At 38.1% G+C, this 25,309-nt stretch overlaps 1 protein-coding gene across 4 annotated transcripts; it reads left to right on the top strand.

Annotated features, from left to right (window-relative positions):
• Positions 1–1,914: 1,914 nt before the first annotated feature.
• On the top strand, positions 1,915–18,906 carry ppp4r3a (protein phosphatase 4 regulatory subunit 3A). 4 transcript variants are annotated; one of them, XM_088924600.1, is made up of 15 exons: positions 1,915–2,834; positions 4,949–5,004; positions 5,420–5,518; positions 6,606–7,223; positions 9,612–9,689; positions 10,015–10,131; positions 10,273–10,389; positions 10,731–10,862; positions 11,473–11,575; positions 12,232–12,390; positions 13,142–13,311; positions 13,951–14,093; positions 15,773–15,945; positions 16,209–16,435; positions 17,854–18,906. In XM_088924600.1, exons 1-15 carry the CDS (start codon positions 2,693–2,695, stop codon positions 17,965–17,967), a joined length of 2,448 nt encoding a protein of 815 aa, XP_088780726.1. In that variant the 5' UTR covers positions 1,915–2,692; the 3' UTR covers positions 17,968–18,906. The 4 variants fall into 4 exon arrangements, with proteins under 4 accessions (XP_088780726.1, XP_088780725.1, XP_088780724.1 ...); XM_088924599.1 differs by having other exon boundaries at positions 15,755–15,945; XM_088924598.1 differs by having other exon boundaries at positions 11,473–11,596.
• Positions 18,907–25,309: the final 6,403 nt, after the last annotated feature.

Genomic DNA, 25,309 nt, shown 5'->3' with positions numbered 1-25,309 from the left:
AGCTGGAGCCTGAACCGGCAATGCGTGGTAGGCAGGAGCCACAATGAATGGGATGCCAGTCCATCACAGGGCACACATTCATGCCAGGGCCAGTCTTTTCAGAAGCCAGTTACCCAATCGGTATGTTCTTGGACTGTAGGGGGACGCCCACGCAAACACAGGGGAAACATTCAAACTCCATGGAGGTTGCACCCCAAAAATTGAAGCCAGGGGCCCAGCGCTGTGAGGCAGCAGTACTGACCACTGTGCCACCATGATGCTAAAAAAAAGCAGTTGAGTGTATTCTTTATGTAAAGCATTATCTATTTAAAAAAAAACAATTTTTAGTGTGTTGAAATAAAAGCTGGAGACACAAACTTGCTATAAAAACAACAGTAAGTCCGACAGCTTCACAACATGTTAATTCCTTACTCTTATATAGCGCTTTTCTGGACACTCCACTCAAAACGCTTTACAGGTAATAGGGACTCCCCACCACCACCACCAATGTGCAGCCCCCACCTGGATGATGCAACAGCAGCCATAGTGCACCAGTACACTCACCACACACCAGCTATCAGTGGGGAGGAGAACAGAGTGATGGAGCCAGTTCATAGATGGGGATTAATAGGAGGGAATGATTAAAAAAAAGGCCAAAGGGAAATTTGGCCAGGGCACCGGCACAACACCCCTACTCTTTTTTGAGAATCACCCAGGGATTTTTAATGACCACAGAGAGACAGGACCTCGGTTTTACATCCCCATCACTATACTGGGGCATTAGGACCCACACAGACCACAGGGTGAGCGTCCACCAACTGGCCCCGATCTTTTCCAGCAGCAACCTTAACTTTCCTAGGTCTCCTATCCAGGTACTGACTAGGGTCACCAGTGTGTTGGCAGTTGTGAGTTGCAGGGTAATATAACTGCTTGGGAAGCAGGTTCTTCTTTGTGATGAGATCCTATAAGAAATGTCTGAAGCCCAGTTGTTAAAAATAAACCTATTAAATGTGCACAGCAACAGTAAGATAACTTAAAATTCTTAAAAAGTGTGTCTGGTTGGAGAGGAGATACAAGTTTTAGGGTCGGTAAACCAGGCACATGGGCATTACACTGTATAGAAACTGAAAATAATTCTAATAAGACAAGACCAGCCCCTCCACTGACTCTATTTTCCTGCACATAGAGGATTCAAAACCCCACTTCTGTCCAATTTCTGTCTCGGGCCACTCTGCTACTGAAAATCTTCAGTCCCATTTCCCCCTACTCCCTCCAACCCCAACCCCAGAGCCCGTTCCTTCTCTAACCTCTCCCCTTAGCCACAGAAACCACAAGCCCCTTCCACCTGCTCGAGACGCACCTGGGGCTCTCGGCTACATCCTGCAGCCACTCTTATTCTGTAGGCCACTAATGTTTTATTCTGAAACTAGTCATGTAATTTACAAAATGCACTTGCTGTAAACCTGGAACAGGTAGTCAAACAAGTGTGACTACATTACTTCTTTGTATCCAGACTACCGGTATGTTTCATATTGTTTCAGTTCCTACTGTTTTTGATTTTCACTTCCACCTGTTTTGTCATTTTATTGATTTGATTTATATTTTACCACATCTACATGTTATCATATCTGTTGTTTAGTGTTCGCACACTAAGGTACATCTGCATCAGATGTACATACAGCTAAAAAGTGAATTAGCATTCATAGGTTTCTCTGTCCTGCAAGCTCCTACAATACAAATATTTGGGGGCTTTGTTGACATCAGTGTAATATTCTGTAAGTTACAGTTACTTCTTCGAAAAAAAGTCTTCTCTGGCTCCGATATTACAAGCCCTTACTGATTTTTAGATGTCAAAGTAGTTGATAACCCGAACATAGAGAGTCTGAAAGGTGCGATTGAAAGCGCTGTTCCTTTAAATAGTGGCGGGCTGCCCCTGCTGCCGCTGGGCTGGAGACCCCGTGCTGGCACTCTGAGGGGACCCAAGATGGCGGAGTTCTGATTGAGGGAACTGTAATTATAAAATAAAACTGGGAATTAAAAAGAAACTGTAGCCGTGCGTGGGGGGTTCCGTATAAAGGGAGTTCAAGTAATATTCCGGTTGAATTTATTTAATTTTTAAATGTGTTCATAATTGTGGGGAGAGGCTAGTCTCTCTCCGCGGCCCGAGGACAGAACATGGCGGAACGCTAGGGAAGGGGTATAAATAATAGAAAATAAATATAAAAACAGCCGGCTGCCTTTAAAATTAAAGATCCGGACACGTCCTTTCGCGGAAATAATGCAGTCGATCTCGCATGCGGTTCTGCATGAAGCGTTCATTGTTTCCAAGAATGAGAAATACGCGCAGATAAGGGCTGTCGACAACACCGATTCTCCAGTCGCGCTCTGAACATTTTCTTTCCCTCTTCTTCTGCCGAATTTCGTAGGTGGCCTCCTTGTGCAGCCAGGGTTAAATCTCGCTTTCTCTTTCTCTTGTGCAGCGGGAAGGGCAGTGTTTTACAGGGTTGCGCAACTTGAGGTAAAATGGCGAAAGCGTCCTGAAGCCCTCGGTAGCAAGGCCGCCCTCCCGAGCTGGGCGAGTGTGCGCTGTAGTAGGCTAGCGGTCGGATCGCCCTGACGGGCCGGGCTGAGGATCGGAGACCGAGGGTCCGACGCCTCTGGGGTGGACGACGAAGCGTGTTTTCGGGTGTGAACAGCGGGGTGGGTTAGCAGAATGACGGACACTCGGCGACGAGTGAAGGTTTACACCCTTAACGAAGATCGGCAGTGGGACGACCGGGGCACCGGGCATGTGTCCTCCGGCTACGTGGAGAGATTGAAAGGCATGTCCTTGCTAGTGCGGGCCGAGAGTGACGGTAAGTGGCTAGTAGCTGTCTCTCCCCCCCCAAAGTAAGATTCCGTTAACAGGTTTTAGTGCTCGCTTGCAGACCTGGGTAAAGTTTCGACTGGTTTCAAGCGCCGCTGGTGCCTGAAAGTTGCGCGGATACTTGTGTAAACACGTCGCCCGGCTTTTCCCTTAGTAAACAGTGATGTGATTTGTGCTTTCGAGGTCTTAACCGAGACAGCTCTACAAATCAGGGGAATGTAACGCTGGGCGAAAGCCGCACAACATGTATGCGGCGCGTCTTTGTATTGTTTTAACAGGGTTAGGGTTCGATCACTAGATGCAGACTTGCAGATAATGTGGGTGTATGCGAGGAATCGGGTCACTGAGATTCCAGTGTCCTGCTATTTAGTGTGATTGCCGTACTTAATGCCCCCATAGTTGTCCACCCCTACCTACACAAGTACAAAATTACACCTTTAATCTCCTCATTAACGTGTGATTGCACACAAAGGTGTCATAGATTCTGATTGCCAGGTTTGAGTGAAGATACAAGGATTTGCACAAAACCAATCATTTATTTCAGACTTGTATTTGAATGCATCATCTACTGTGTCCAGGTATTGACAGAACGAGGTCCGAGAGCCTAATAAATACTGAATCATGTTTGTATTGTCCTGAAGAGTTGTGCCTGCAGCTCTTATAATGTGGATAGTCTCTTATTGGAAGTGCAGTGTTGGATCTTCGTTACCAGTATCGAAAATGCAACGTTAGATTTTTTTAAAAATCCTCTAAACGTGCTGCTTGAAGTACTTGTTTTCACTACGCTGCTCGGCTGCTTGTCCTGCTGCGCTCCTGCAGCTTGTTCAGCCTGTAACCTGTTGGAAGTTGAAGGAGTTGCACCAACTCGTCCGAGCGCCTTACCAGTTGGACCGGAATAATAACTTTTCATCAGTTTCTCGTTCTTGACTGATCATTTTGACATTCTAGACCTTGTTTTTTTTGTTCTTAAGCTATTGAGTTACATCCAGAGGTACTGATTTCAGATTCTTCTTATCATCCTATCAAAGCTTCTTATATTCGTGCAGGATGAATTTTAGTACTGCCTAAGGTTGTCTGTCATTGTGTCTACAATTCGAGCATGCAATTTTAGTTTTTATGTATTACAAATGGCTGCACAGCTAAAATGTACTAGAACAATTTGGACATTTAATAGTACAGTTTGCAGTCTTTCATTGATAACAAATTAAAAGGTTAGTCTTTAGATTTTTTAACTTGTACTTTTTTATTTGCTCTGCCAAGTCATAAAGTTGAAAAACGACAATCTTATGTGGCACTAATGCTCCGGTCTTTTCAAGGAATCTGGTTAATTGTGTAATGTAAAATGCCATGACACCTTGGGCCATGTCTTGTGTTTTTTTCTCATTTTTAATAGGTTATTTATTCCTTAATTTTAAAACATCAACACAGGTGAAACATTGCAGGTGTTACTTAAATTCAATTTTGTAAGGCAAGGAGGGAATATACCTCACCCTTTGTTGAATGGAGTGGTGGCTTTTCTGCATTTAGAAATCAGAAGTAATTCATTTTGTAACTTATATTAATTTTAAAAGTATTGAGATGATTTTGATGATGGCATTAAAATGTTTGCCACCAGTGGGTAACGAGCTCATGGAGACTGTAGATTGAATTGTGTACACTTTTCCCAGTATTTCAGAAAACTAAAATGTTTTCACGAGTGACAAAGGAAATATTTTTCCCTATTCTGTATTCAGTTTATGCTTTGATACATTAGAAAACAAGTTTTGTTTATATCAAAGACATGATCTGCAATTCCTATCTATAGGCCATTCATTGTTAAAAGTGCTGAAGAGTAGCTGAGACAGGTGTGACATGGATTGCATTCTTGTGCTGTGCCAGTTTCCTACCCCTGTTCTTGTCTGAGGACATGGCCAACTGCAGGGTCCTGTGTCAAGATGAAATTGGAAGCACCCTGTAATTTACGCGTGGCAAAGGGATAAAGATATCGACATTGAGTTAAAAAAAGTTAGATTAAAAAAATTATGCACACTTTTTGCAATAAATTGCACTAAATTGTTTGCTACCAGTGAAAACATTATGGTATAATGTTGCTTTTTTTTGCAGGTTCTCTTTTGTTGGAGTCAAAAATAAACCCTAACACTGCTTACCAGAAGCAGCAGGTGAGTTTCTTTGAAAGTGTAACTTTTTAATGTCTCTGTTCTTTAGATTTTAAGTGTTGATGTTTTCAAGAAAATGCATATTAAATGTAGTGTAGTTTATTAATTTGGTTTTAAATTTAAATGAATATGCTTTGTATGATTTCACTGATATTTGTAATATTTTCAATTTTTTGTATTATGTACTAAATTTAAGCAAAGTTTGCCCCTTAAACTCATACATGCAGTTGTATGTTGAGACCTAAATTAGAAATAGTGCTGTATAGATTACAGACTGATCACTTTATTATTCGAGTAAGGAGCCATTTTTTAATAATTTACCAAGCTATGTGTTCCAAAACTGCTGGATATTGTTACATGATTCCAGTCCCTTTTTAATGCATTTTAATGTTTAAGGGCAACTATTTTGTCTCCACAGGACACATTGATAGTTTGGTCCGAAGCAGAAAACTATGACTTGGCACTTAGTTTTCAGGAAAAAGCAGGGTGTGATGAGATATGGGAAAAGATATGCCAGGTGAGTTGAATCAGTGCATTCATTTCATCCTATACAGTTCAGCAAACTCATCCTATTTAATGATGCACACTGTTTTGTGCTTCCGAAGACTCGGAAACTGTAAAGGCTGCTAGTGACATGCAGTTGTGTGTTGAGGTTGATCCACGCGTATACAGTGTATATAACTGCAGTACATTGTAACGCCAGATGCAGATCAGAGACGGGTCATGAAGGATACCACTAGCAGGGTGAACTGCACTGACGTTAATTGTCTGTAAACCATACTAGGCTAACACGATTGGACTCATTTTGTACAGCAGCAGTAATCTTCTATTATATTGTGTGGGTCACTTTTATTAATTGATGCAACATAGTTGGCGCAAAATGTGGTTGTAAGAAATTGAGGCTTTTATAGTAGTGGATATTAGAATATAGTAATACAGTAGTGGAATATAGTATAATATAGTAGTGGAATGTTTAAATTGTTCCAGAATATTTTTCTAAAGAACTTGTTTTTTATTGGCTTTTCCTAAATTAGCTGTACTTGTAAAGGTCTGTTTATTTTCTGCAATTATATTTAAAGGTCATCTCGAGATTCAAGTAGGGCCTTAGCAATAGTATAAATGCTGCACTGCTTTGTTTCCATTTACTAGTTATAGAAAGATGTGGTCTCCTGAAATTAAATGGATTAACACATAAATATCTTACATTGTGTATATTTGCTAATGTTTGAAGTGATTATAGAACAAGCCTAGTCACACTGACTTTTCTTTCTAGTTCCTGCTGCACCTGAGTTCTCAGTAGTAATATTTTTCTTATCTACAATTAAGATAACTTGAGAATTGTTTTTACTTTTAAATTAAGTTGCACTGCTGAAGATAAGTCTTAATTAGCTGAATTAAGGCTTCAGTTAAGTAATTTAGACCTCTGTTGGACTATCAGCCATAAGGCGTTCAGGTGGCTGGACTTGAGTATGGAGTCCTATGTGGAAGTGTATTTACGGAGGGATAGTTGCATTAATTTTTGTTCTTTTAATGAAAGGATGGAGAGTATTAAGCCTTTTAGGATTCCAAGTTGTAAAACCGATCCATTGCTTGTGTTCTGTTAGGTTCAGGGCAAGGATCCATCGGTGGACATCACCCAGGAGCTGGTGGATGAGTCCGAAGAGGAGCGCTTCGATGACATGTCCTCCCCTGGCCTTGAGCTGCCTCCCTGTGAGCTGAACAGACTGGAAGAAGTGGCAGAACTGGTAGCCTCATCCTTACCTTCCCCACTGAGACGTGAGAAGCTAGCTCTGGCCTTAGAAAATGAGGGTTACATCAAGAAACTCTTGGAACTCTTTCACGTATGTGAGGACTTGGAAAACCTGGAAGGATTGCACCACTTGTACGAAATTGTAAAGGGAATTTTTCTCTTGAACCGAACTGCGCTTTTCGAGGTCATGTTCTCCGAGGAATGTATAATGGATGTAATAGGCTGTCTAGAGTACGACCCCTCGTTACCCCAGCCAAGGAAACACAGGGAGTTCCTGACAAAGACAGCAAAATTTAAAGAGGTGATTCCCATCTCAGACCCAGAACTCAAACAGAAAATTCATCAGACGTACAGAGTACAGTACATTCAGGATATGGTCCTTCCTACACCTTCTGTCTTTGAAGAAAACATGCTGTCAACTCTTCACTCCTTTATCTTTTTTAATAAAGTTGAAATTGTTGGAATGTTGCAGGTAAGTTTTCCCCATTAAGCAATATAAACACTGTCCAATTTTTGGATTTTCCTCACTGATGTCAACATGGGAACATTACTCTTTTTAATTTGGGAAATTAGTTGTACTTGGTTCCTGGAGAAAGTTTACGTTCAGATTGTTTGTTATGGCTAGAGATGTTTTTCTAACTGTGCACAGCTGAACTGTGCTTCATGGTCTCTTTTCTTTATTCGCCTGGACGTAATTCCAAAATCTTGATATTCAGCAGCAAGGGGGAGGATAAAAGTAAATTATGCTTTTTGTGAAAATGCTTTATTTTGGAAGAATCCAGTGCTGCAGAACTACCGCAAATTATTTACCTGACGTTAGTAAGTATATTATAGATTAGAATTAAAAGAATGCAGAACGTTTACAGTTTGGCTTTGGTTGTACAGATCTGGTGTGAAACTCACAAACATGATTTTCCCCTTTCAAACAAGTTAAAAAGTATATTACTAAATATTTCCCTTTGCAATAAATGGACCTTAAATGTTGTACACCTACAGTACCATGTGGTATTTTAAACCGTCTTCAGTAGGTGTGAGATGAGTTACTATAAACAGCGAGGAGCTATCTTTGGCAGGTACGTTTGAGGAACCATCATCATGACTCACGGTAGAGTGGGTAGAGAGATGTAATAGGCTGCTACTTGGTATCATTGAAGTTACAGTTGAACTGGAAATTGTTTTTTCTAAATTTAGCTTTTAAAAATGTAAAGTTTCGGATCTTTCATTTGAAATGGAAGAACACTTTCTTCCCTGTCTCCTTAATTATTGGTTAAAAATCAGTGGATCTGACTTGCTAGCATTTCTGTGGCACTGAACACAGTATTTTAATATTGAAACATCTGTGAATCTTGAGGTGACCAGGGAAGCAATTATACGAGCAAACCCTCTAAAACTTCCAAAGGTCAAAAGTCAAGAATGCTACAGCCACTATCAGAATTCTATTTTATTAGATTTTGCGACTGCAATGTTTTGCACATTATGCTGTTTTCAGTGGTTTGCACTTCCGTTCTTTACACTGCAAAGAGGCAAAGTGTTTTCTCCAAGGGAAGAAGAATCATTTTTTTCCCACAGTGCGTTTCTCAGTGCAGGCAGAAGGACTGTGCTATCAGTGTGAGGACTAAATAACTTCCATATCTGGCAGCATTCAGCCGTTGTCAAGGATTAATGGCAAATCAATAGCCACACAGAAATCGGCGCCATCAAACCCTGACACACACTAACTCACTTACACATCACCGCTGAGTGCTTCAGACACCGATAGCCTAGCATGAGCCAATTCAATCTCGGTGTAGATGGTAGATGTCATCCTATAGTATTGTTAGAGACTTTCTCTAAAACTGCCCCATGTGTAAATAAGATATGAATGTTGTTTATGATGAGGTGTCCAGTATGTTTGAAATTTTTGTATTTTTAACATTGTTAAACGCATACTTTTTACTATCGTTCTTTGTTGTATCTGATGGTTTTCACGTATGCTCTGGATTTTTTGCATTTGCATGCCTTGTAGAATGTGATTAGGTAATTGTTCATGCTCATGATGCCAGTGAGAACTTGTATATTACTCATGATGGATGTTATTAAAATAATAAGATGTGTCACAGTTTTGAGTGCAAGATACTTTAGTAAAGCGATTGAGAGATCTGTATCATCCTCAGCATTTCTTTACTGTTGGTTCTAGATATTTTTTTTACACATGGTATAAAAAATGTGCGGAACATATAATAAAATACACATTAAACAGTTAGGCAGTTATAATGCCGCACTTTTAAAATAACATCATATTTCTTTAAACTTGTAATATCCGTAAGTGTACTTATGTGACCCCTCAAATAGATAAATCCACATCTCCAGCATGGTTGATGTTGGTTATGTGAAGCACCTTCACCTAGAATGCCAGAGTAAAAACCAAGAAACAAGTGCCTCTTGTAGCAGATTAAATACAATCTGGTACTTGTGACAGGATCTGCTGCAATCATAATATGTTCTGTCTGCTTCTCTTGGTATGGTCATGTTGGGTTGTATTCATCACTTGTATTCTTTAAATGAAACCATCAGCTTCTATGAAATGTCTTTGCAAAACCAAATCGTCTAAAAGCAAATGTTCGTACAATTTTGAAAATATAACAAATTGGTGGTATTATGTTTTTATTAAGCTAATTTGTGCATTGCTTTGGATGACGAGAACAAAAATTAACTGTGTACCATGAGCCTAGATGATGTGTTGATGTTATATATCGGTGATGGTAAAGTACACCTTTAATGTCTTTCCTGGATTCCAAAGATGCAACAGAAGCTGTCAGGCTGAAGAGAGACTGCAGCATACACAGAAAAATAAATTAATTGTATTAATTTCCTTTTCCAGGACGACGAAAAGTTCCTAACAGACCTTTTTGCACAACTAACTGACGAAGCAACAGATGATGATAAAAGACATGAATTGGTAAGAGTTCTAAGATTAATGGTAGAAAAAGTCTTTAAAAAATATCATTTGTAAATGAAGGATCTGTAAGTTTTATAATACAGTTTAGAGTGATATCTTTAATGACTTGTATGTTTCTCTTTTTATGAAAGCTTATACTTATGACAAAATGGCCCAATAGCATTGCTGTGCTTGTAATTTTTTTTAGATATGTTTAAGGTAGTTGAAAACATTTACTTGGCTTCATTTGATTGTAGACATCCAAGTATTCTAAATATTTCATACTTGCCGCACAGTTTTTGTGCGACGTAACCTTAAATTTATTTAAAATGATTTTTTCTTATAGGTAAACTTTCTTAAGGAATTTTGCGCATTTTCTCAAACATTACAACCTCAAAACAGAGACGCCTTCTTTAAAACATTGTCAAACATGGGAATTCTACCAGCTTTAGAAGTCATTCTGGTAAGCAAAAGTAAAAAAAATGCAAACATAAATGTTGTGACTAAATCTCTCTTGTCTGTTTGATATAATTGTAATGTGTATTTTTCCCCCGATTGGCTTTGAAATGTTAATTTAGATGTTAACGTTATTTTCTCCTTCCAGGGAATGGATGATGCTCAAGTGCGTAGTGCTGCCACTGATATTTTTTCCTATTTGGTTGAATACAACCCCTCCATGGTACGAGAATTTGTAATGCAGGAATCGCAGCAAAATGATGATGTAAGTGGTTAGTGGTTGTGACCCACTGCAGTTTTATATTTCTCTTTAAGCAGTCAGTTAACTAATATCTTTATTTAAACTGCTAATGCTTTATTTTCTGTGAACTTTGTAATGTCAGCTGAACGTTGTATCGATCCCTATTTTTCTAAACACTGACATTACATTACTATATTTAATCTTATTGCATGTTCTTTGTAAGTTTGTTGCTGCACAATGAGGTGAGCTATATAGCAGTATGTGATGTTTTACTGACTGGATTGGGTAGTTATAAGTTTTTAATTTTTATTCTCATGCATAACACCCAGTTTATTAAAAAACATTTTTGGATTTTTGGTCTCCAGGACATTCTTCTGATTAATCTAATCATTGAGCACATGATCTGTGACACTGATCCAGAGCTCGGGGGTGCGGTGCAGCTCATGGGCTTGCTTCGGACTTTAGTAGATCCAGAAAACATGCTAGCCACCGCCAACGTAAGTGTGATTCTCTTTTTTTGCCCCCTTCTGTTAACATGCATTCTTCATTGGCTTCTGTAGGGAAGCTGCCTTTTCTGAGCAGAATTCTTTAACAGTCTCAGTATATGAAACTTAATTTCTGAAGTGCACCCTTGTATATTTGCATGTAGTTTAGCAAATATACAACTGCTGTTCTTTTTTAGTGTTTTTAACTGACTGTCATCTTAATATGAGGGCAACAGGGTGATGCAGTGGTTGGCGCATCACTGGGACCCCTGGGTGAAATTCCTGACCTTGGGTGCTCTCTGCATGGAGTTTTAATGTTCTCCCTGTGTTTGGGTGGGTTTCCTCCCAGATTCTAAAGACCTACTGGTAGGTTAATTGGCCTCTGGGGTATAGGATCTGGTGTGAATGTGTCCTTGTGCCCTGAAATGGACTAGTATCCTGTCCAAGGTGCACCCTGCCTTGTGCCTGTTGCTTGCCAAAACAGGCATGAGCTCCTCCGCGGCCCTAAACTAAATGAAGTGGTTAGAATATGGATGGATGAATCTTAATATGAACAATTTTGAATGTGTAATCTTTGTTTCCGTAATCAATTTTAGAATTTATTGAGTTTTTTTTTCTGCAGAAAACTGAAAAGACTGAGTTTTTAAGCTTCTTCTACAAACACTGTATGCACGTTCTCACTGCCCCCTTGCTGGCAAACACAACAGAGGAGAAGCCCAGCAAAGGTGAGACAACCGCACATAATGGTCAGTACTTTCCTATAATCCTACCAGGTAGACGTCCTGTAGTAGTAGTTGCATCCTCCTTTCTTAATTTGTTGTTTTTCTTTTTTACAACTGTGGGACACTTGGAGTGAGTGCATGCAAGAAGGAGCAAGTGTCTGCATTGTTTTCATTTCTTCAATTTTTTGCATCCACAGAAAATGTAAAATATTGATTCTCGTGTCAGTAAGGTACAATTTCAGCTTACTTATGTAGTTAAGCATGCTTTACATTTTAAACATATTTCTTCAACATTAACACAAGGTGATCCAACTATGGTCTGCAAGAGCTGGTTTGTCAGCAGTTTTTCTTGGCGTCTTTAAAGCATCAGCACCATGAGGGCTGGTAGAAGTTAGTAAATTGGTTCAATGAAACCAATAACGAACTGATATAGGTTATGAGCATAGAATACAATTGTGTCGACACGCTGGCTCTCTAGGACAAAAGTAGGACCATCCTGCATTTAAAAAACTGGAAATTAAAAGTATATGTGTTCATTTTAGTGTGAAGAGCAGTCATGTAGATTATAGTGCTTTTAACTATTTAATTAGTTCATATTGTTGTCCTGCATTTTTTATAATGCCTGTATTTTTTTTTGTTTGTTTCTGTCAACCTTCCAGACGATTTTCAGACATCCCAGCTTTTGGCTTTAATACTGGAACTGCTCACTTTCTGTGTGGAGCATCACACCTACCATATCAAGAATTACATCATAAACAAGGATATTCTTAAAAGGGTGCTTGTGCTTATGGCTTCAAAACATGCCTTTCTTGCACTATGTAAGTCTTTTTTTTGTGAAAAACTGTTTTGGGGAAATTATAGTATCAACCACTTGCTCTTTAAGGAGCATTATTCTAGATACTCTCTATTTAAGTGTATTTTATGTTTAATTTACGTTTCAATCATTTAAGAACTTGCTTTAATGTATTAAGTGATAATTGGTGTCTGCTTTAAACTTTTATCAATTGTTCCCAGGTGGGAGGAAAGGTATTGGCTTTCAACTGAGTTTCTGCTCTATGGCCCAACGTTTTTAACTGACTGACTCCCCCAAGCACTAGGGCACAGTTATGAAAGTGCCACTGTGGTAGTGTGAACACTAATCAGACATGGACCACTTGTGTCGCAGCAACTCCTGTAGTTTGCTAGGTTCTGCTGGTGCTCTGTGAAGCTTGCAGCATAATAAGTGACAAATAATTCAATAAGCAGATGTGTCAGAGGACCATTCTTGTGTGCATGATTCTATCCAGAGGGACAGGAGTTGTTGAATGACTGTTAAAAATTGGTTTGCATTTCAAAATTGGATAGATATAATAAAAATAATGATTTTGTTTTTTTTAATTATCAGATCAGAAATGACCCATTTTCCCTTTTCTAACAATTACAATGTAGTTAACCAGTTATTAAACTCTAACTTGTGCTAATCTGGTATAGTACTTAAAATTGTAACAACTGAAAATTCAGTCAAATCACTTTAAAAACTAGATGTTTTATAACTAAATAAACTATAATTTATTTGACTTATTTTTTCAGGTGCACTTCGATTTATGAGGAAAATAATCGGGTTAAAAGATGAATATTATAACCGCTACATAATGAGAAACTTCTTATTTGAACCAGTTGTGAAAGCTTTCCTCAATAATGGATCTCGTTACAACTTGATGAACTCTGCAATTATTGAAATGTTTGAGTATGTCAGAGTGGTAAGTACAATTCTCCAATTATTTCCTCTGTAATTTCCTGGCAGTTCAGCACTGATAACTGAAAATGGGAACTTAGATCACTTAAATCAGATAAATTTGTGTCTAAAATGGAATATCATTTTATGGTTTTCATTATCAGTTCATCCATCTAAAATTAATTTCACAAGTGTTTTTTAGAACAACTGTTCATGCTTTTGAGCAGAGATAACGGGTTTAAATTGTGTCTTTTTCTTAACTGGTTTAAATCACTGTCCTGCACGGGGATCCTTCGGCCTCATACTGCTGCTGATACAGCATTAGGAAGGAAGGGAAGGGCAGGAAAAGACTTGTGTACATGTTATGTTACTGATGTCTCGTAGATCTTTTAACTTGTTAAATGGTGCTCAGCAGTAAAGGACAAGAACATTCAATATGTTAAGCTATTAAAGTGTTAGAAAAAACATACAGTGCAATTGAATTTATTTGTGAAGATTATACAATGTGTTAAATTGAATAACCTCATCATTTAAAGGTACAGATACTATGTGGTCTTGTATTTGTCTTGTTTGTGGTATGCGCCATTGTGTAGCTTCTAACGCAGATAACACAGTAACATCTTAGGCATGCTGAATACAGTGTCTTTTATATGGATTTTTACAGGAAGATGTGAAGACCCTCACTGCTCATGTAATTGAAAATTATTGGAAGGCTCTTGAAGATGTAGATTATGTCCAGACATTCAAAGGTTTGAAGCTGCGCTATGAGCAACAGAGGGAAAGGCAAGACAACCCCAAACTGGACAGGTAATAAATGTGAAAATTGCAACATTACTAAGAGCTATTTGTGCTGCATGGCAGTCAACATTTTCCTCTTGCCGAGTTCTTGAACTCATACAAAGAAAATAGATAACTTTGATATTTCTGAATATAAGTCTTATCTCATTCCATTTTCCTTTCTTTATGCTTTTACATATATTTAATTGTTTTTACAGGACAAATATTTGAAAAAATAAATGGGAATTCTTGCAAAAAGTAAAGGATGGGAAAAATCATCTCACTGTGCTATTGCAATTGTTATGCTGCCAAATGTAATCTAGTTGTACGTTTTTCTATAAACAAAATCTGTGCCAGTTATTGGAAGTACCTGCGATATAAGATCACTCATTCCCATAAAATATAACTTTTGGTGCCGATAAATCAAAAGGTGATGTGCCTAAAGATTGACAGTTACTTGGGAGTCAGTGGAATGGAAGCAGTCACATAGTCAATAGCACAGTTGTATCCAAAAGCATGTTAGTCATGTGCCCAAAAACTCTCACAGGACACCATCGAAGCATATTGATAGGTATTGGTTAAAGCCTGAGAGGATCTGTAAAAGAGGGTGGGAGCAATTTTCATCTGGAGCTGGCAGCATGATGTTTACACATTCTGTGCGCAGTTTGAAATGGATTAGTTGGTGTGCTATCTGTTTAAAGGAGAAATTTTGTTTGAGACTACATCCCAATTGAGTAATGCTATCTATTATGTAAAAGGAATAGAAAACCAAACTAAGATACCTGGGAGAGAACTAATTTTAGATGAGATGGTTACAAAGATTACAATGGATTAAATGTACTGCAGGAGACTTTTGTGGCAGTCAATACCTTAATTATTCTCTTTGTGGTACTTTATCATAGTTGGAGTAGATTGTGGCCCGTTGATTTATGAAATTATAAAGCAAAAAGTTAACTTATATAAATAGTTTAAAAGATAGTGAAATTTAAAAATACTGAAGCAAATTGTCCAGTGGAGAAAAAAAGATTTTGAATTTAAAATATATACAAGTACAAAATTATTTGTTACTCTTGGCTAAATATTTCATTTCCCTACTGAATTCTACTTTTTTGTAGAATTTTCAGGGAATCTTTTAGTCTTTCTTGCCGAGTCAGGTCATCTCCCAGATTACTGTGGTAGAAAGAAAATCTGTTTTATTTAAAATATCTTTTATCTATATCATTTACCTGCCTTCCCAAAACAAAAATAGAAATGTAAGAGTAGGTCAGCGTCTTCACAACATATCAATGCCAGTTAAAGTCCAGTTATTCTTAAAGGTGAGTTAATGCTTCAGACCTCATTTAAAAAGTTGTTCAATTGTAGAATCAATTGGATTTATATGTTTAGTGTCTGATATAGCAGGTGTGGATCAAAATATCACTGCAGTCTGTGTACAAAATGTGTCTTGAAGTTTGATTGCTCTTAAAGTTTGATCGTTCAGTCATTTCAGTTTTAAAAGAATAATTCTGATATGCATCATGAAAATGTGACAGACTTTTCACATTTGAAACTAACTTCTAAATTAATAAAATCTGGAAGAAGACGTAAGGACACAACAAAGACAAAAAGGAGGGGAAGATCAATTTAAACATGTGACATGTTATGTATCATTGCAACAGCAAATATCATGAATACATTTATTCATTTGGTAGCATGCGATCAATCTTAAGGAACCACAGATATCGCAGGGATGCTCGCACACTGGAAGATGAGGAGGAGATGTGGTTCAACACTGATGAAGATGATTTAGAAGATGGAGAAGCAGTTGTCCCTCCTTCAGATAAAATGAAAACCGATGAAGACCTCATGGACCCTATTAGCAAATTTATGGAAAGAAAAAAATGTAAGAACATCATCTGTTTTTCTTAAGCATAGATATTATTTTATAGTCTTTGAACAGCTAAATTGAATGTTTTTTTAAAAAAAGTGTTTTGTTAGCTGCTTTGTATGGTATCATTTTATTGAAGATATACTTAGGTTTTTTGTTTAATTCAAAATCCTTCCTAAAATAAAACTTTTTTTTGATCACACCAGGCTTTTTTTGCCTCTTTAAGGGTAGAAACTTCAGGTTAAAGGCATGTCTTATGCATACTTCTTTGTTTCCAGTCAAAGAATCGGAGGAAAAGGAAGTTTTGCCTAAATCGAACCTAACGGGTCGGCAGAGTCCCAGTTTCAAGCTCTCCTTCTCTAGTGGAAACAAGACAACTCTCACCAGCCAGTCCTCAGCCAGTCACCACCCCGGCTCTCCTGGATCTCCAGGCTCTCCGGGGTCCCCGGGCTCCCCGGGCTCTGTAGCCAAAAGCACACCACAGACGGCAGCTATCACTACCAAGGTACCGGCCTCCTTTCTGTGTCGGGGCAGAGCTTCACCCCTCACATTTTCCATTTTTCAAATCCATCTCGTTAAAATGAGATTTAATCAGATATCTTTGGCAATTCCTTGGTGAATTATTTAGATATGCCAACTGTCCTCCCCCCCCATTTGAATCTGTTTTTATTGTTTTGGGGGGATGTTTCACAAAGACGGCCTTCACAATGTCTATTAATTTTATCCTATAGGTTTTAGCAGGTCTTTGCTGCAATTCTAGAATATATAGTGTTTTCAAAATCTGTGTTCTTAAAACAGTATTTTCAGTATGCAGTTCCTGTCTTTTTTCTATATAATGTATATATTTCTGGAAGAATTTTCTTTGTAATATTATTCCAAAATTCTGTACTAAAATAACAGTATTGGAGTTTCCTTTTTAAGTAGGTATGATATGTGTCATTTGAAAAAGAAAAGGTCCAGTCGCATTGTGTTTTTATACGGCTTTTCTTGTTTCACACCTACAGCTATTTGGAATGACCCTTCTTGATATCAGTTCTAATTGATGATTTTCATGAATTTGCTGCCTGCAGTAAAGGGCATCTTGAGTTAAATACTATTGAAAAAGCAGGAATCTGTCTTTTTGTGAGATTTGTAGTGTAAGATTAAAAATTGGCATGTGTTCCTGTGGAATGTCAAGGAAATTGTGTATTGCAAGTGCATTTTCACTTCCATACAGTTTCAAATTAGTTTTAAAGCTTTCATAATATGGTACATTTATAAGTTATGTCTCTAGGATGTGTTTTTCAATCGTTTACTGTGTTCTGATGGATTTTTCCTGATTGCAGCTGCAATTTTTACATGATCGGTACTGAAAAAGAAACCTTTTGTTGAATGACAAGTGGCTTCCACAGGACAGAGTGCATTTTTCCCATGTAGCACAGTGCTTGTAGCAGTAATCTGCTGTTCCTGAAAAATATTTTGAAATAGGTTTGCTGAAGATTTTTTGTATATGTAATTGCCAAACCTAATGCTGCATTATTCACATTGCCACTCTTTATGTATCCATATGTCAAAAACAAAACCTTGTTAGTTTAAATTATAAATTCAAACCTCAAAAATCCATTGGCCGTCTTTTGACAGCAGTGTTGTTTTTGCAAGATAATTACAAGGAACTTAACTTGGTGGTAATAAATCTTAGGAAAAAGAGTTCTGAGTGTGTCATTTATTTTTAAACCTAATTCCCTTGACAAAATCTTAGCAGATCTGAAAAGGTTTTAGCAGTTGTGTGAAAGTAACATAACTTTTTATTCATTGCTTATTTTGGAAATATATGCACATAATTAAAACACATGTCAGAGAAGCATTTGGAAAATGCTAAATTCTTGACTCTTTGTGCACAATATTGTTTGGATGATGTCTCTAATACTGCTCTTTTTCTAACAGGGAGGTCTCGTGGGGCTTGTAGACTACCCCGATGATGATGAGGAGGATGAAGATGACGTAGAGAACAAGGAGGAAAGTCCACCTCTGTCCAAGAAATCCAAGTTGGGGTCTTAGAAGTGACCCCCTACCCCCTATCCTGGGTCTTTACTCCAACTCTACAGTAAAGTTTCACTTCAAAGAATAAAAAAAAAGAAAATTACAGTCCACATATTGCTGTGGTGGTATCTGGTGAGACAGATCCAAAAAACTCCAAATGGAATTCTGCTGATCAAGTGCCAATTTGAGGAGAAATTTGAAACAAGTGAACTTTTATTAGACATAAACAACATGCTGGGGGGGAAAACAAGACTGATGCCCATGAGCTTACGGGTTCGGACCACACTTTGCCCCTTTCTCAGGGATGGACAACACAGCAAGCCCATAGGGCACAGACGTTCAGTACTGGGACTCATCCTAAACTGATTTGTTCAGTAAGAAAAGACTTTTTTTTTCTCGGACCAGATGCAGACACTTTGGAAGAAAAGGCTGTTGCTCAGCAGTATTTCTTCTCAGAAATGCCAGCAGTTTCTTTTTATAAAGAGACCTGCCTTTAAATTTTCAGGACGTTTTAAGTCGCACTAGAACAGGTTTTTAAAACCTCTGTAGGGGGAAGAGCTGAAAACATTTCCCCTGTTTTATCCTTTCCCTTTTTGCCCTTTAAACTGCAGATTTTGGAAATTTGTCATCCCTTCTTGATTAAAGATTGAGTGGAATTCTAGATGTGATCATTTTGTCATATCTTTTCATTTTCTTTTTATTTTCTTGAGTGTACACTTAGTTGTTGAGTATATTTGGGACCATTAAAAATGAGATCTTTGATGTAATATAATTTCACTGTTGTGCTGGTACCTGCATTGTGTTTTAATTTTTTTTCCTGCACCAGAAAGTGATTCGGGTGTAATGGGTTATCTAAAAACTACATCTAGTAGCAATACTATTTTGTGACTGAATATTTTATATTGAAATTTACGAACTGTCAAATGCCGTCCATTACAATAAAACAGCACTGTAAAATTCTTATGTCACGCAATAATTTTAAAATGTGGTGGACTCCACAGACGTTCAGTTTTTTTTAAATGTACAACCAATTTACAGGCTAAGTTGGAATATTATGCATGTGAACAGGCCCCTTGTCTTGAGTTGTTTTTTTTATTGTGGAAAGCGCAAGCGTGTTGTCAGAAAACAAGTAATAAAATATTTTAGGGTTCTGTATATGCCCCGTACATAACACTGAAGACAGAATGGTTAAGGCAGTGGGTGCCAGTAATAAATACTGAATTACTGTGCAAAATTTGTAGTCCCACGTGTTGGGGAAATGAAGCTGGACTGTATATCTGCAGAGGTCCCTTCACTCATTTGTTTCTAGAAAAGGAGGTGCAAATTTCTTTATTTTCAGTATTTAAAATAAGGTTTGTATCATATGTTTGTCAGCTTCAGTTACAGGAAGGGTGGGTAGAAGTAATCGGAATGGGGGAGGATGTGTAACCTTAAAAACAAAGCATTTCTGTTAGGTCAGTATGGTGGTCCATCTTTTCTAGTCAGATCTTTGTTTTTTACCTGTCATTATTGGGATACTACAAGTTTATCAGTGATTTGCTTTGCCGAACAGTAGATGGCTCCCACTCTCTACTCGATATTATTGATCCATTTCTCCCTATACTCAATTTTGTACCCATTGACTGATCCAAGATAATAAAAATTAAATGCTACAATGCATCCAATACCAGCTAGCTTGTGAGTTCTGTTAAAAGAGTAAAATGTCTCCATATAACTCTGTATCTCAAAGATATTTTGGGAAAATAATTGCTTTATCTTTGCAAGATTCAGTAGAACATAAACATCGGTATCTTCCTACATAAGTGTCTAGATCAAATGGTGCTGTGGTTTTTCAACTGGCCACCTAAAGAGCATATAACAAAAAAGGTTAACAGGTGAGAGGAGGCCATTCGCCTCCTTAGACACCTTACCTAACAACCTGTCGTCTAGCGAGAAGGCTGTGGGAAAAAAAGGCAATCTGCTTGGTTTTGATTTTGAAAGATCTTGAGCACTGTAGTAAAACAAAATTTAAACCAATGTAAAATGACAGCTTTTTTCCATTGATAATATGCTGGGACTTCACATTGATTTACTGTTGTAGTCAAATTTGTTGTAATATTTAAGATGGTCATTTATCCTTTCTTTGCAAAGCTGTGCTACTGAAAAGAAGACCTAGGTTTTTCACTAGCTTTACTCACCTAATTGTATTGTATTAACTAGCAGCTAAATTAGTATTCTGGACAAAGCCATTCTTGGAGCTGATGCTTTGAGTGTGAGGTGTGACTAGAAATATTCAGTATGTGCCTGGTTGACCGCTGAGATTTATGTTTTATGTTATGCATCTTTTGAAGTTAGTGAGATGAAAAGTGAAAAGAGCTTGAAAATTTAAAATCTAGTAAGATCCCTTCATTATTGCAAATTCTACAGTTTTGAAAGTGATGTTGATGGACCAGTAGGTGGAGCATTTTCTTTTGGAGTTGGACTACAGTTTCGAAACCAGTGTCCCAGTATAGTGATTGGGGGACAGTGTTCTATAGGAGGCACTGTCCTTGGGACGAGATGCTTACTACTTGGTCATTGAAGTTCCCTTGGAGCTTTCCTAAAGATCAATTTACCAGGGTGCCTTAGAAGATATTCACTAATAGATAATATTAATAATAAATACCATAATTACATTTAAATACAGTAGGAAAAGTGAAGATCTACATGATGTGAAAAACAACAGTGAGGCAGGCATGTGTTTTGCTGTGCAATGCTTGTGCAGAGCATTGTGAATACAATGTTCTTTGAACAGTATACAACATGTAGGCAAGACAACACCTCAGTAAAGAAGGGATGCCGCTGAGCAGAGTACAGTATCAGCTGGTGGTAAAATGTGGCGGTGTTGTTCATACAGTTTTGAGATGCCAAAAGGCGGTCGGGCACTGAGCGGATTTGAATGAGGGGTTCATTCCACCATTGCGGAGTGCTGGAAGTGTGGGAAAGGAGATGAGGAGCAGACCGGGGGAAGAGGGTGAGCTGAGTGGTAGGGGGAGATGAAGGACTGGATGTGGTTAAGACCTTAGTAGGCAAGAATGAGTATTTTGAAACGGAAGTGTGAAGGTATGGGTGACCAGTGGAAAGGACTAGACTCCGAGTAATGGCCTGAGTTTAGAGAAAAGAGGCAGGACTCTCGGGCAAGAGGCAGAACTGATTGAGTTGGAGAGTATGAATAGCACTGGCCAGGAAGGAGGTCACTTAATCTTGATCTGGAAGTATATGCAGATAATTGCTGTGGACGAAGTAGAAAACGGATTGTAAGGAGGGAAGAATTTGGAGTAGTGTATACTGTATTAGCATCACTCAAGTGGGGGCTGTCAGTAGTGAGTGAAGTGGCTCCTTATACAGTACATCCACTTTCATGTAAGGTATTTTTAGATCCTTTTCAGATGCAGAACACTATGCACTGAAGTAATTAGTAGCTTAATTTTGATATAAATGTGACTGATGCAATCGCTTAATGGTGAAAAAGTGTCGACACCACCATTAAGATGAAGTAGAAGAAATCCCAGTAGAATAAACCATGGCAATCTAATACTTATTATATGTATTGTTTTATCATAAAAGTATTAATTCCCATTCATTGGTCTTCTTGAAAAGATTGTGATGTTCGTCCACTGGGGGGCAGAGTCACCATTAAAATAGTAGTTTATTTGGCTGAACACTTAGGCTGCCAGAAGCATTTATTAGGCAATTAAAATTTTACTATCTAGAGACCAAGTCAGAATAACAAAACCACTTTCATCTGTACTTTGCTCACAGGGGTCCATTTAATGACCCCATTTAAGGGCAATTATCACTGCCAAAACCCCTTCAGATCTTGCTTTTTAACTTGAAATGGTATTTTTATAATTTTGTCAGGTACTATCCAGAACCAGTAATATCGCCATTTAATTGTGACTTTTAACTGCATAGTAGTCGTGATTGGCTATGCTGATGTTTCATGATCCGTGCTCAGTCTGTTTATTTGAAATTTAAACCTTTATAGTTATTTACAGTGATTCTGTCCAAGATTACACTGTCCTGCAGTCTTAGAGCTTTAGCAGAGACAGCCTCTGAAGTCTCATGTTATAATTATTGGTTTACAATATGGGAAAAAAATCTCAAAACAATATTGAGTGCCCAGACTGCATAACAGTGATCTTATTGTTGTATTCTTGCATTGACTGGTCACACAAACAAAGGCGGGTTTCCTCTGTTCAGTGTTGTGACCTTGCAGGAAATAGCCAGTCTGTGACTTTGGCAGTTTCTATTATGTCAGGACCGATCCCTGGTCACATGACTGGTTTGTGTCAGTTTCTAGGAAACCTGGGGAAACTGTGAGCAATGCTACTGTTAAAAGGCTCCGAATGACACTCCTTGCTACCACCATGTAACTAGGAATATGAATCTTGGAATTTATTAAGGTTACAACGAATGAAAGGAAGTTCAATGGGAATTTTAGTTTAAAAGTTTTAGTGCATACCTGGCTATTTGTTTCAAGTTGACATTAAATATTTTGATTTTTTTCTGCTTGTTACCTTTTTTTAATTTTAATAATGATGATAATTCAGAAACAAAAGTAATGGGAGTAATGACATTAAATTTTACAGAGTGCTCCTCGTTACACCCCAAAGTTTGATGGCAAGAACAATTACACCACAAGACACAATTAAAATTCTTAAATTCACTGCCCCTTACAATGGACTATGAAAATACGACAGATAAAGAACTTAGAATTACTAGAAGGTGTGCCTTTTCTGTTCAACTCTGATGACCAGTTTTGATCAAGAATATAATTTTGCGCTACTTTAAAAATGATTAAAGCTTGTTCCTTTTATAAAACTTTGCAGAGGACAAAAACTATGACGTGACATCAATAAAAAACATTCTTAAAAGTGTTTTCAAAGGCTCAAAGATTAATAAGAAAGTTGGAGGATCTATTGTTCCTTTTATAAATATTTCTCTTTGAAAAGATTTTTAGACAATCTAGCAGTATATTGATATTGACTAAAAAAAACAGTTGATTGCTGTGACTGCTACCAAAAGGATTTAAACTATATTAGTTTAATTTTTTTATAAAAGTATATTAAACCTAAAATACTTTTGGGGCAGTAGATTTTCATTTTCCCTTAGTTAAGTAGGTTACTATTTCACTTCTCAGATGGTGCCTAAGGCAATGGACGCTGGTGGACGTTTCAGTTTGCTTACCCTATGGAAACAGGGCCACCCAACCAGGAAATCGTTAGACACTGTTTGCTTGACCTTTGAAGATCCTGAAATGCAAATGAGGCCGAACAGCTGAGAGGAACACGCCCACAGTCTTGGGGACCAGACGGAATACAGTGGAGTCATCCAACTGGCCAATCAAAGATGGATTTACTCACATAACACAAAAAGGATCCCATGCCTGGCCGTAGTATTGTGTGGAAAAAGAGGGGTTCTACACCAACTGGATTGCAATGGTTTCTGAAATGTCAAAATACACTGTCCATCGGTGAGCACAGAACAATGCACAGGCCAAGGTAAAACAGTCAGACTTCCATCAAAAACCTGTAACTCCATTACAGCTTCCTGGTTTCTTGTATTTGCTTTGGTAAGCTTTCTCAGTTTTGTACTCTGTATGCAGTATAATGCTATATACAGTATATTGATACACATGAAGGGTCCATACTCTGAAAAAAATAAGCATCTGTCTTCAATACAGACCTGTTCAAGTTGGGGTATTAACTTAAAAGCTTCCATATGAGTGATGGCTCCCACGCAGCAGAAACTGCAGCTGCTAACACAACCAGGCTTCGCAGAAGAGCCACATTAAACCAATCACTGGTATAATAGGACTCGGTGATCCTACATTATCGAGAACGTTCCTGGGCTCAAAGGCTGCCATTGGAAGACTAGCGTGGATGACACGTCTTTGGGAACTGAAGAAGAGTGGTGGCTTTTGGTTAGTACAAATTCTGTGTCTCGTTAGTTGATGTTTGGGAATTTTACCAGGAAAGACTCCATCTTTTTCCTGAAGGATCTGTTTCTGCAGCAACTGTTCCAAAGGTTCACGCCCTGCCTGTGAACGGGAGGTGTGGGCTCCCTGCGTTTTTATAATTGTCCTTTCGTCAGCTTCCAGCCATGAACCTTAGCTGTCTGTGGTCTGTGGTAAAAAACAAACAGCAGTTCTCTCCTTTCCTTGCAGCTTCACCAAATCATAAATTCTCTTTAAATCACACAGCAAAGCACAATATAAAAACAATTTTGAATGTGGAAAGGTACGCTTATGATTATTCATACCATTCTCCAAAGCGTTATAGTCAGTAATAAAAATGATAGAGTGGAACAAACACATTATCAAAAGTAACTGTAATTTGTGTGGTCCAACAGTGTGTCACAGCAAAACTTAATGCAGCGAAGTGAAAATGCACTTTAAAATAGGTAGCCATAGCAAATGATTCAGATATACTGTAGATATACTGTACAGAAACATTTTTATTCTAAAAGGCTTAATATTAATAAAACGCTAAAGCATCCGAAGAAAATATTTAGATGAAGAATGCTTGACTTCTGCTGCTGTTTTTTTGTATTATACAATTTTTTTTCACTATCTGCGCTCTTAGAGGAGCGACGCTGAACCCAGCACACGGATTCTTGGCGCCCTTCTCGCGTGCTGGCGGTGAGGACAGACCAGGGCAGCTGTGTCAGCACGATCAGACAGAATCTGTGGCGGACTCATCGTTACCAGAAACTGTCGGGCTTCCGGGCGGCGTAATTTGCTGAATATTTCGTTCATCTAAGAGTTACCTCTGCTTACCAACCTCTCGCAAAGATAATGATCAGAAATGCGAGGGGTTGTTGCACTTTTTAAAGTTTCCGGCACCAAAGCCTTTATCATGAGATTAAGCTGAAGCAAATTTCCATTGAGGTCTGCTGTTGCGTGAATTAATGCAGATTTCACACTATGTGGTGCTGCCTGAACATCTATAAAAGTAAATGTTCTGTTTTTTTTCTCACAAAGCAATATAATGTATGTCATTATCGACAAAAACCTTGGCACTACAATGCAATTTCTCCAGTTTTCTCCAGGTTCTAGTTCTGCTTCCAATAATATGCGGTATTATCCACATAATTTATGTTATTCTTTTCAGGTTCGTCTTAAATGAGATGAATCGGACTTGGCTCCAGCGAATATTCTGATATTATTTTGCTGAAAGGATTAAAAAAAAACTCATCTGCCCCACCTCTTCAGCTAACAGACTCGGCAGAACAGACGTCACATTCCCAGTTCCTTTGTTTTTCATTTAAAAACGGCATTGCAAAGGCTACTATGGGAACAGGCACCGTTCTCTAACATTTGAACTTGATTCAATGTTCT

Source organism: Atractosteus spatula, chromosome 9 (genome assembly GCF_055471065.1).
Source record: "Atractosteus spatula isolate fAtrSpa1 chromosome 9, fAtrSpa1.hap1, whole genome shotgun sequence".
In the NCBI taxonomy this organism is placed as follows: Eukaryota; Metazoa; Chordata; class Actinopteri; order Semionotiformes; family Lepisosteidae; genus Atractosteus; species Atractosteus spatula.
Note: the sequence above shows the minus strand (reverse complement) of the source record. Positions and strands in the feature narration are given on the sequence as shown.

What these genes read in the sequence shown, in the direction of transcription:
- ppp4r3a (XM_088924597.1), top strand. Translation starts at nt 2,693, where the DNA reads ATGACGGACACTCGGCGACGAGTGAAGGTTTACACCCTTAACGAAGAT. An exon ending in AAATTGTTGGAATGTTGCAG is followed by an intron (nt 7,224 to 9,611) that starts GTAAGTTTTCCC and finishes TTCCTTTTCCAG; the next exon opens with GACGACGAAAAGTTCCTAAC. An exon ending in ATTTATGGAAAGAAAAAAAT is followed by an intron (nt 15,946 to 16,208) that starts GTAAGAACATCA and finishes CTTTGTTTCCAG; the next exon opens with TCAAAGAATCGGAGGAAAAG.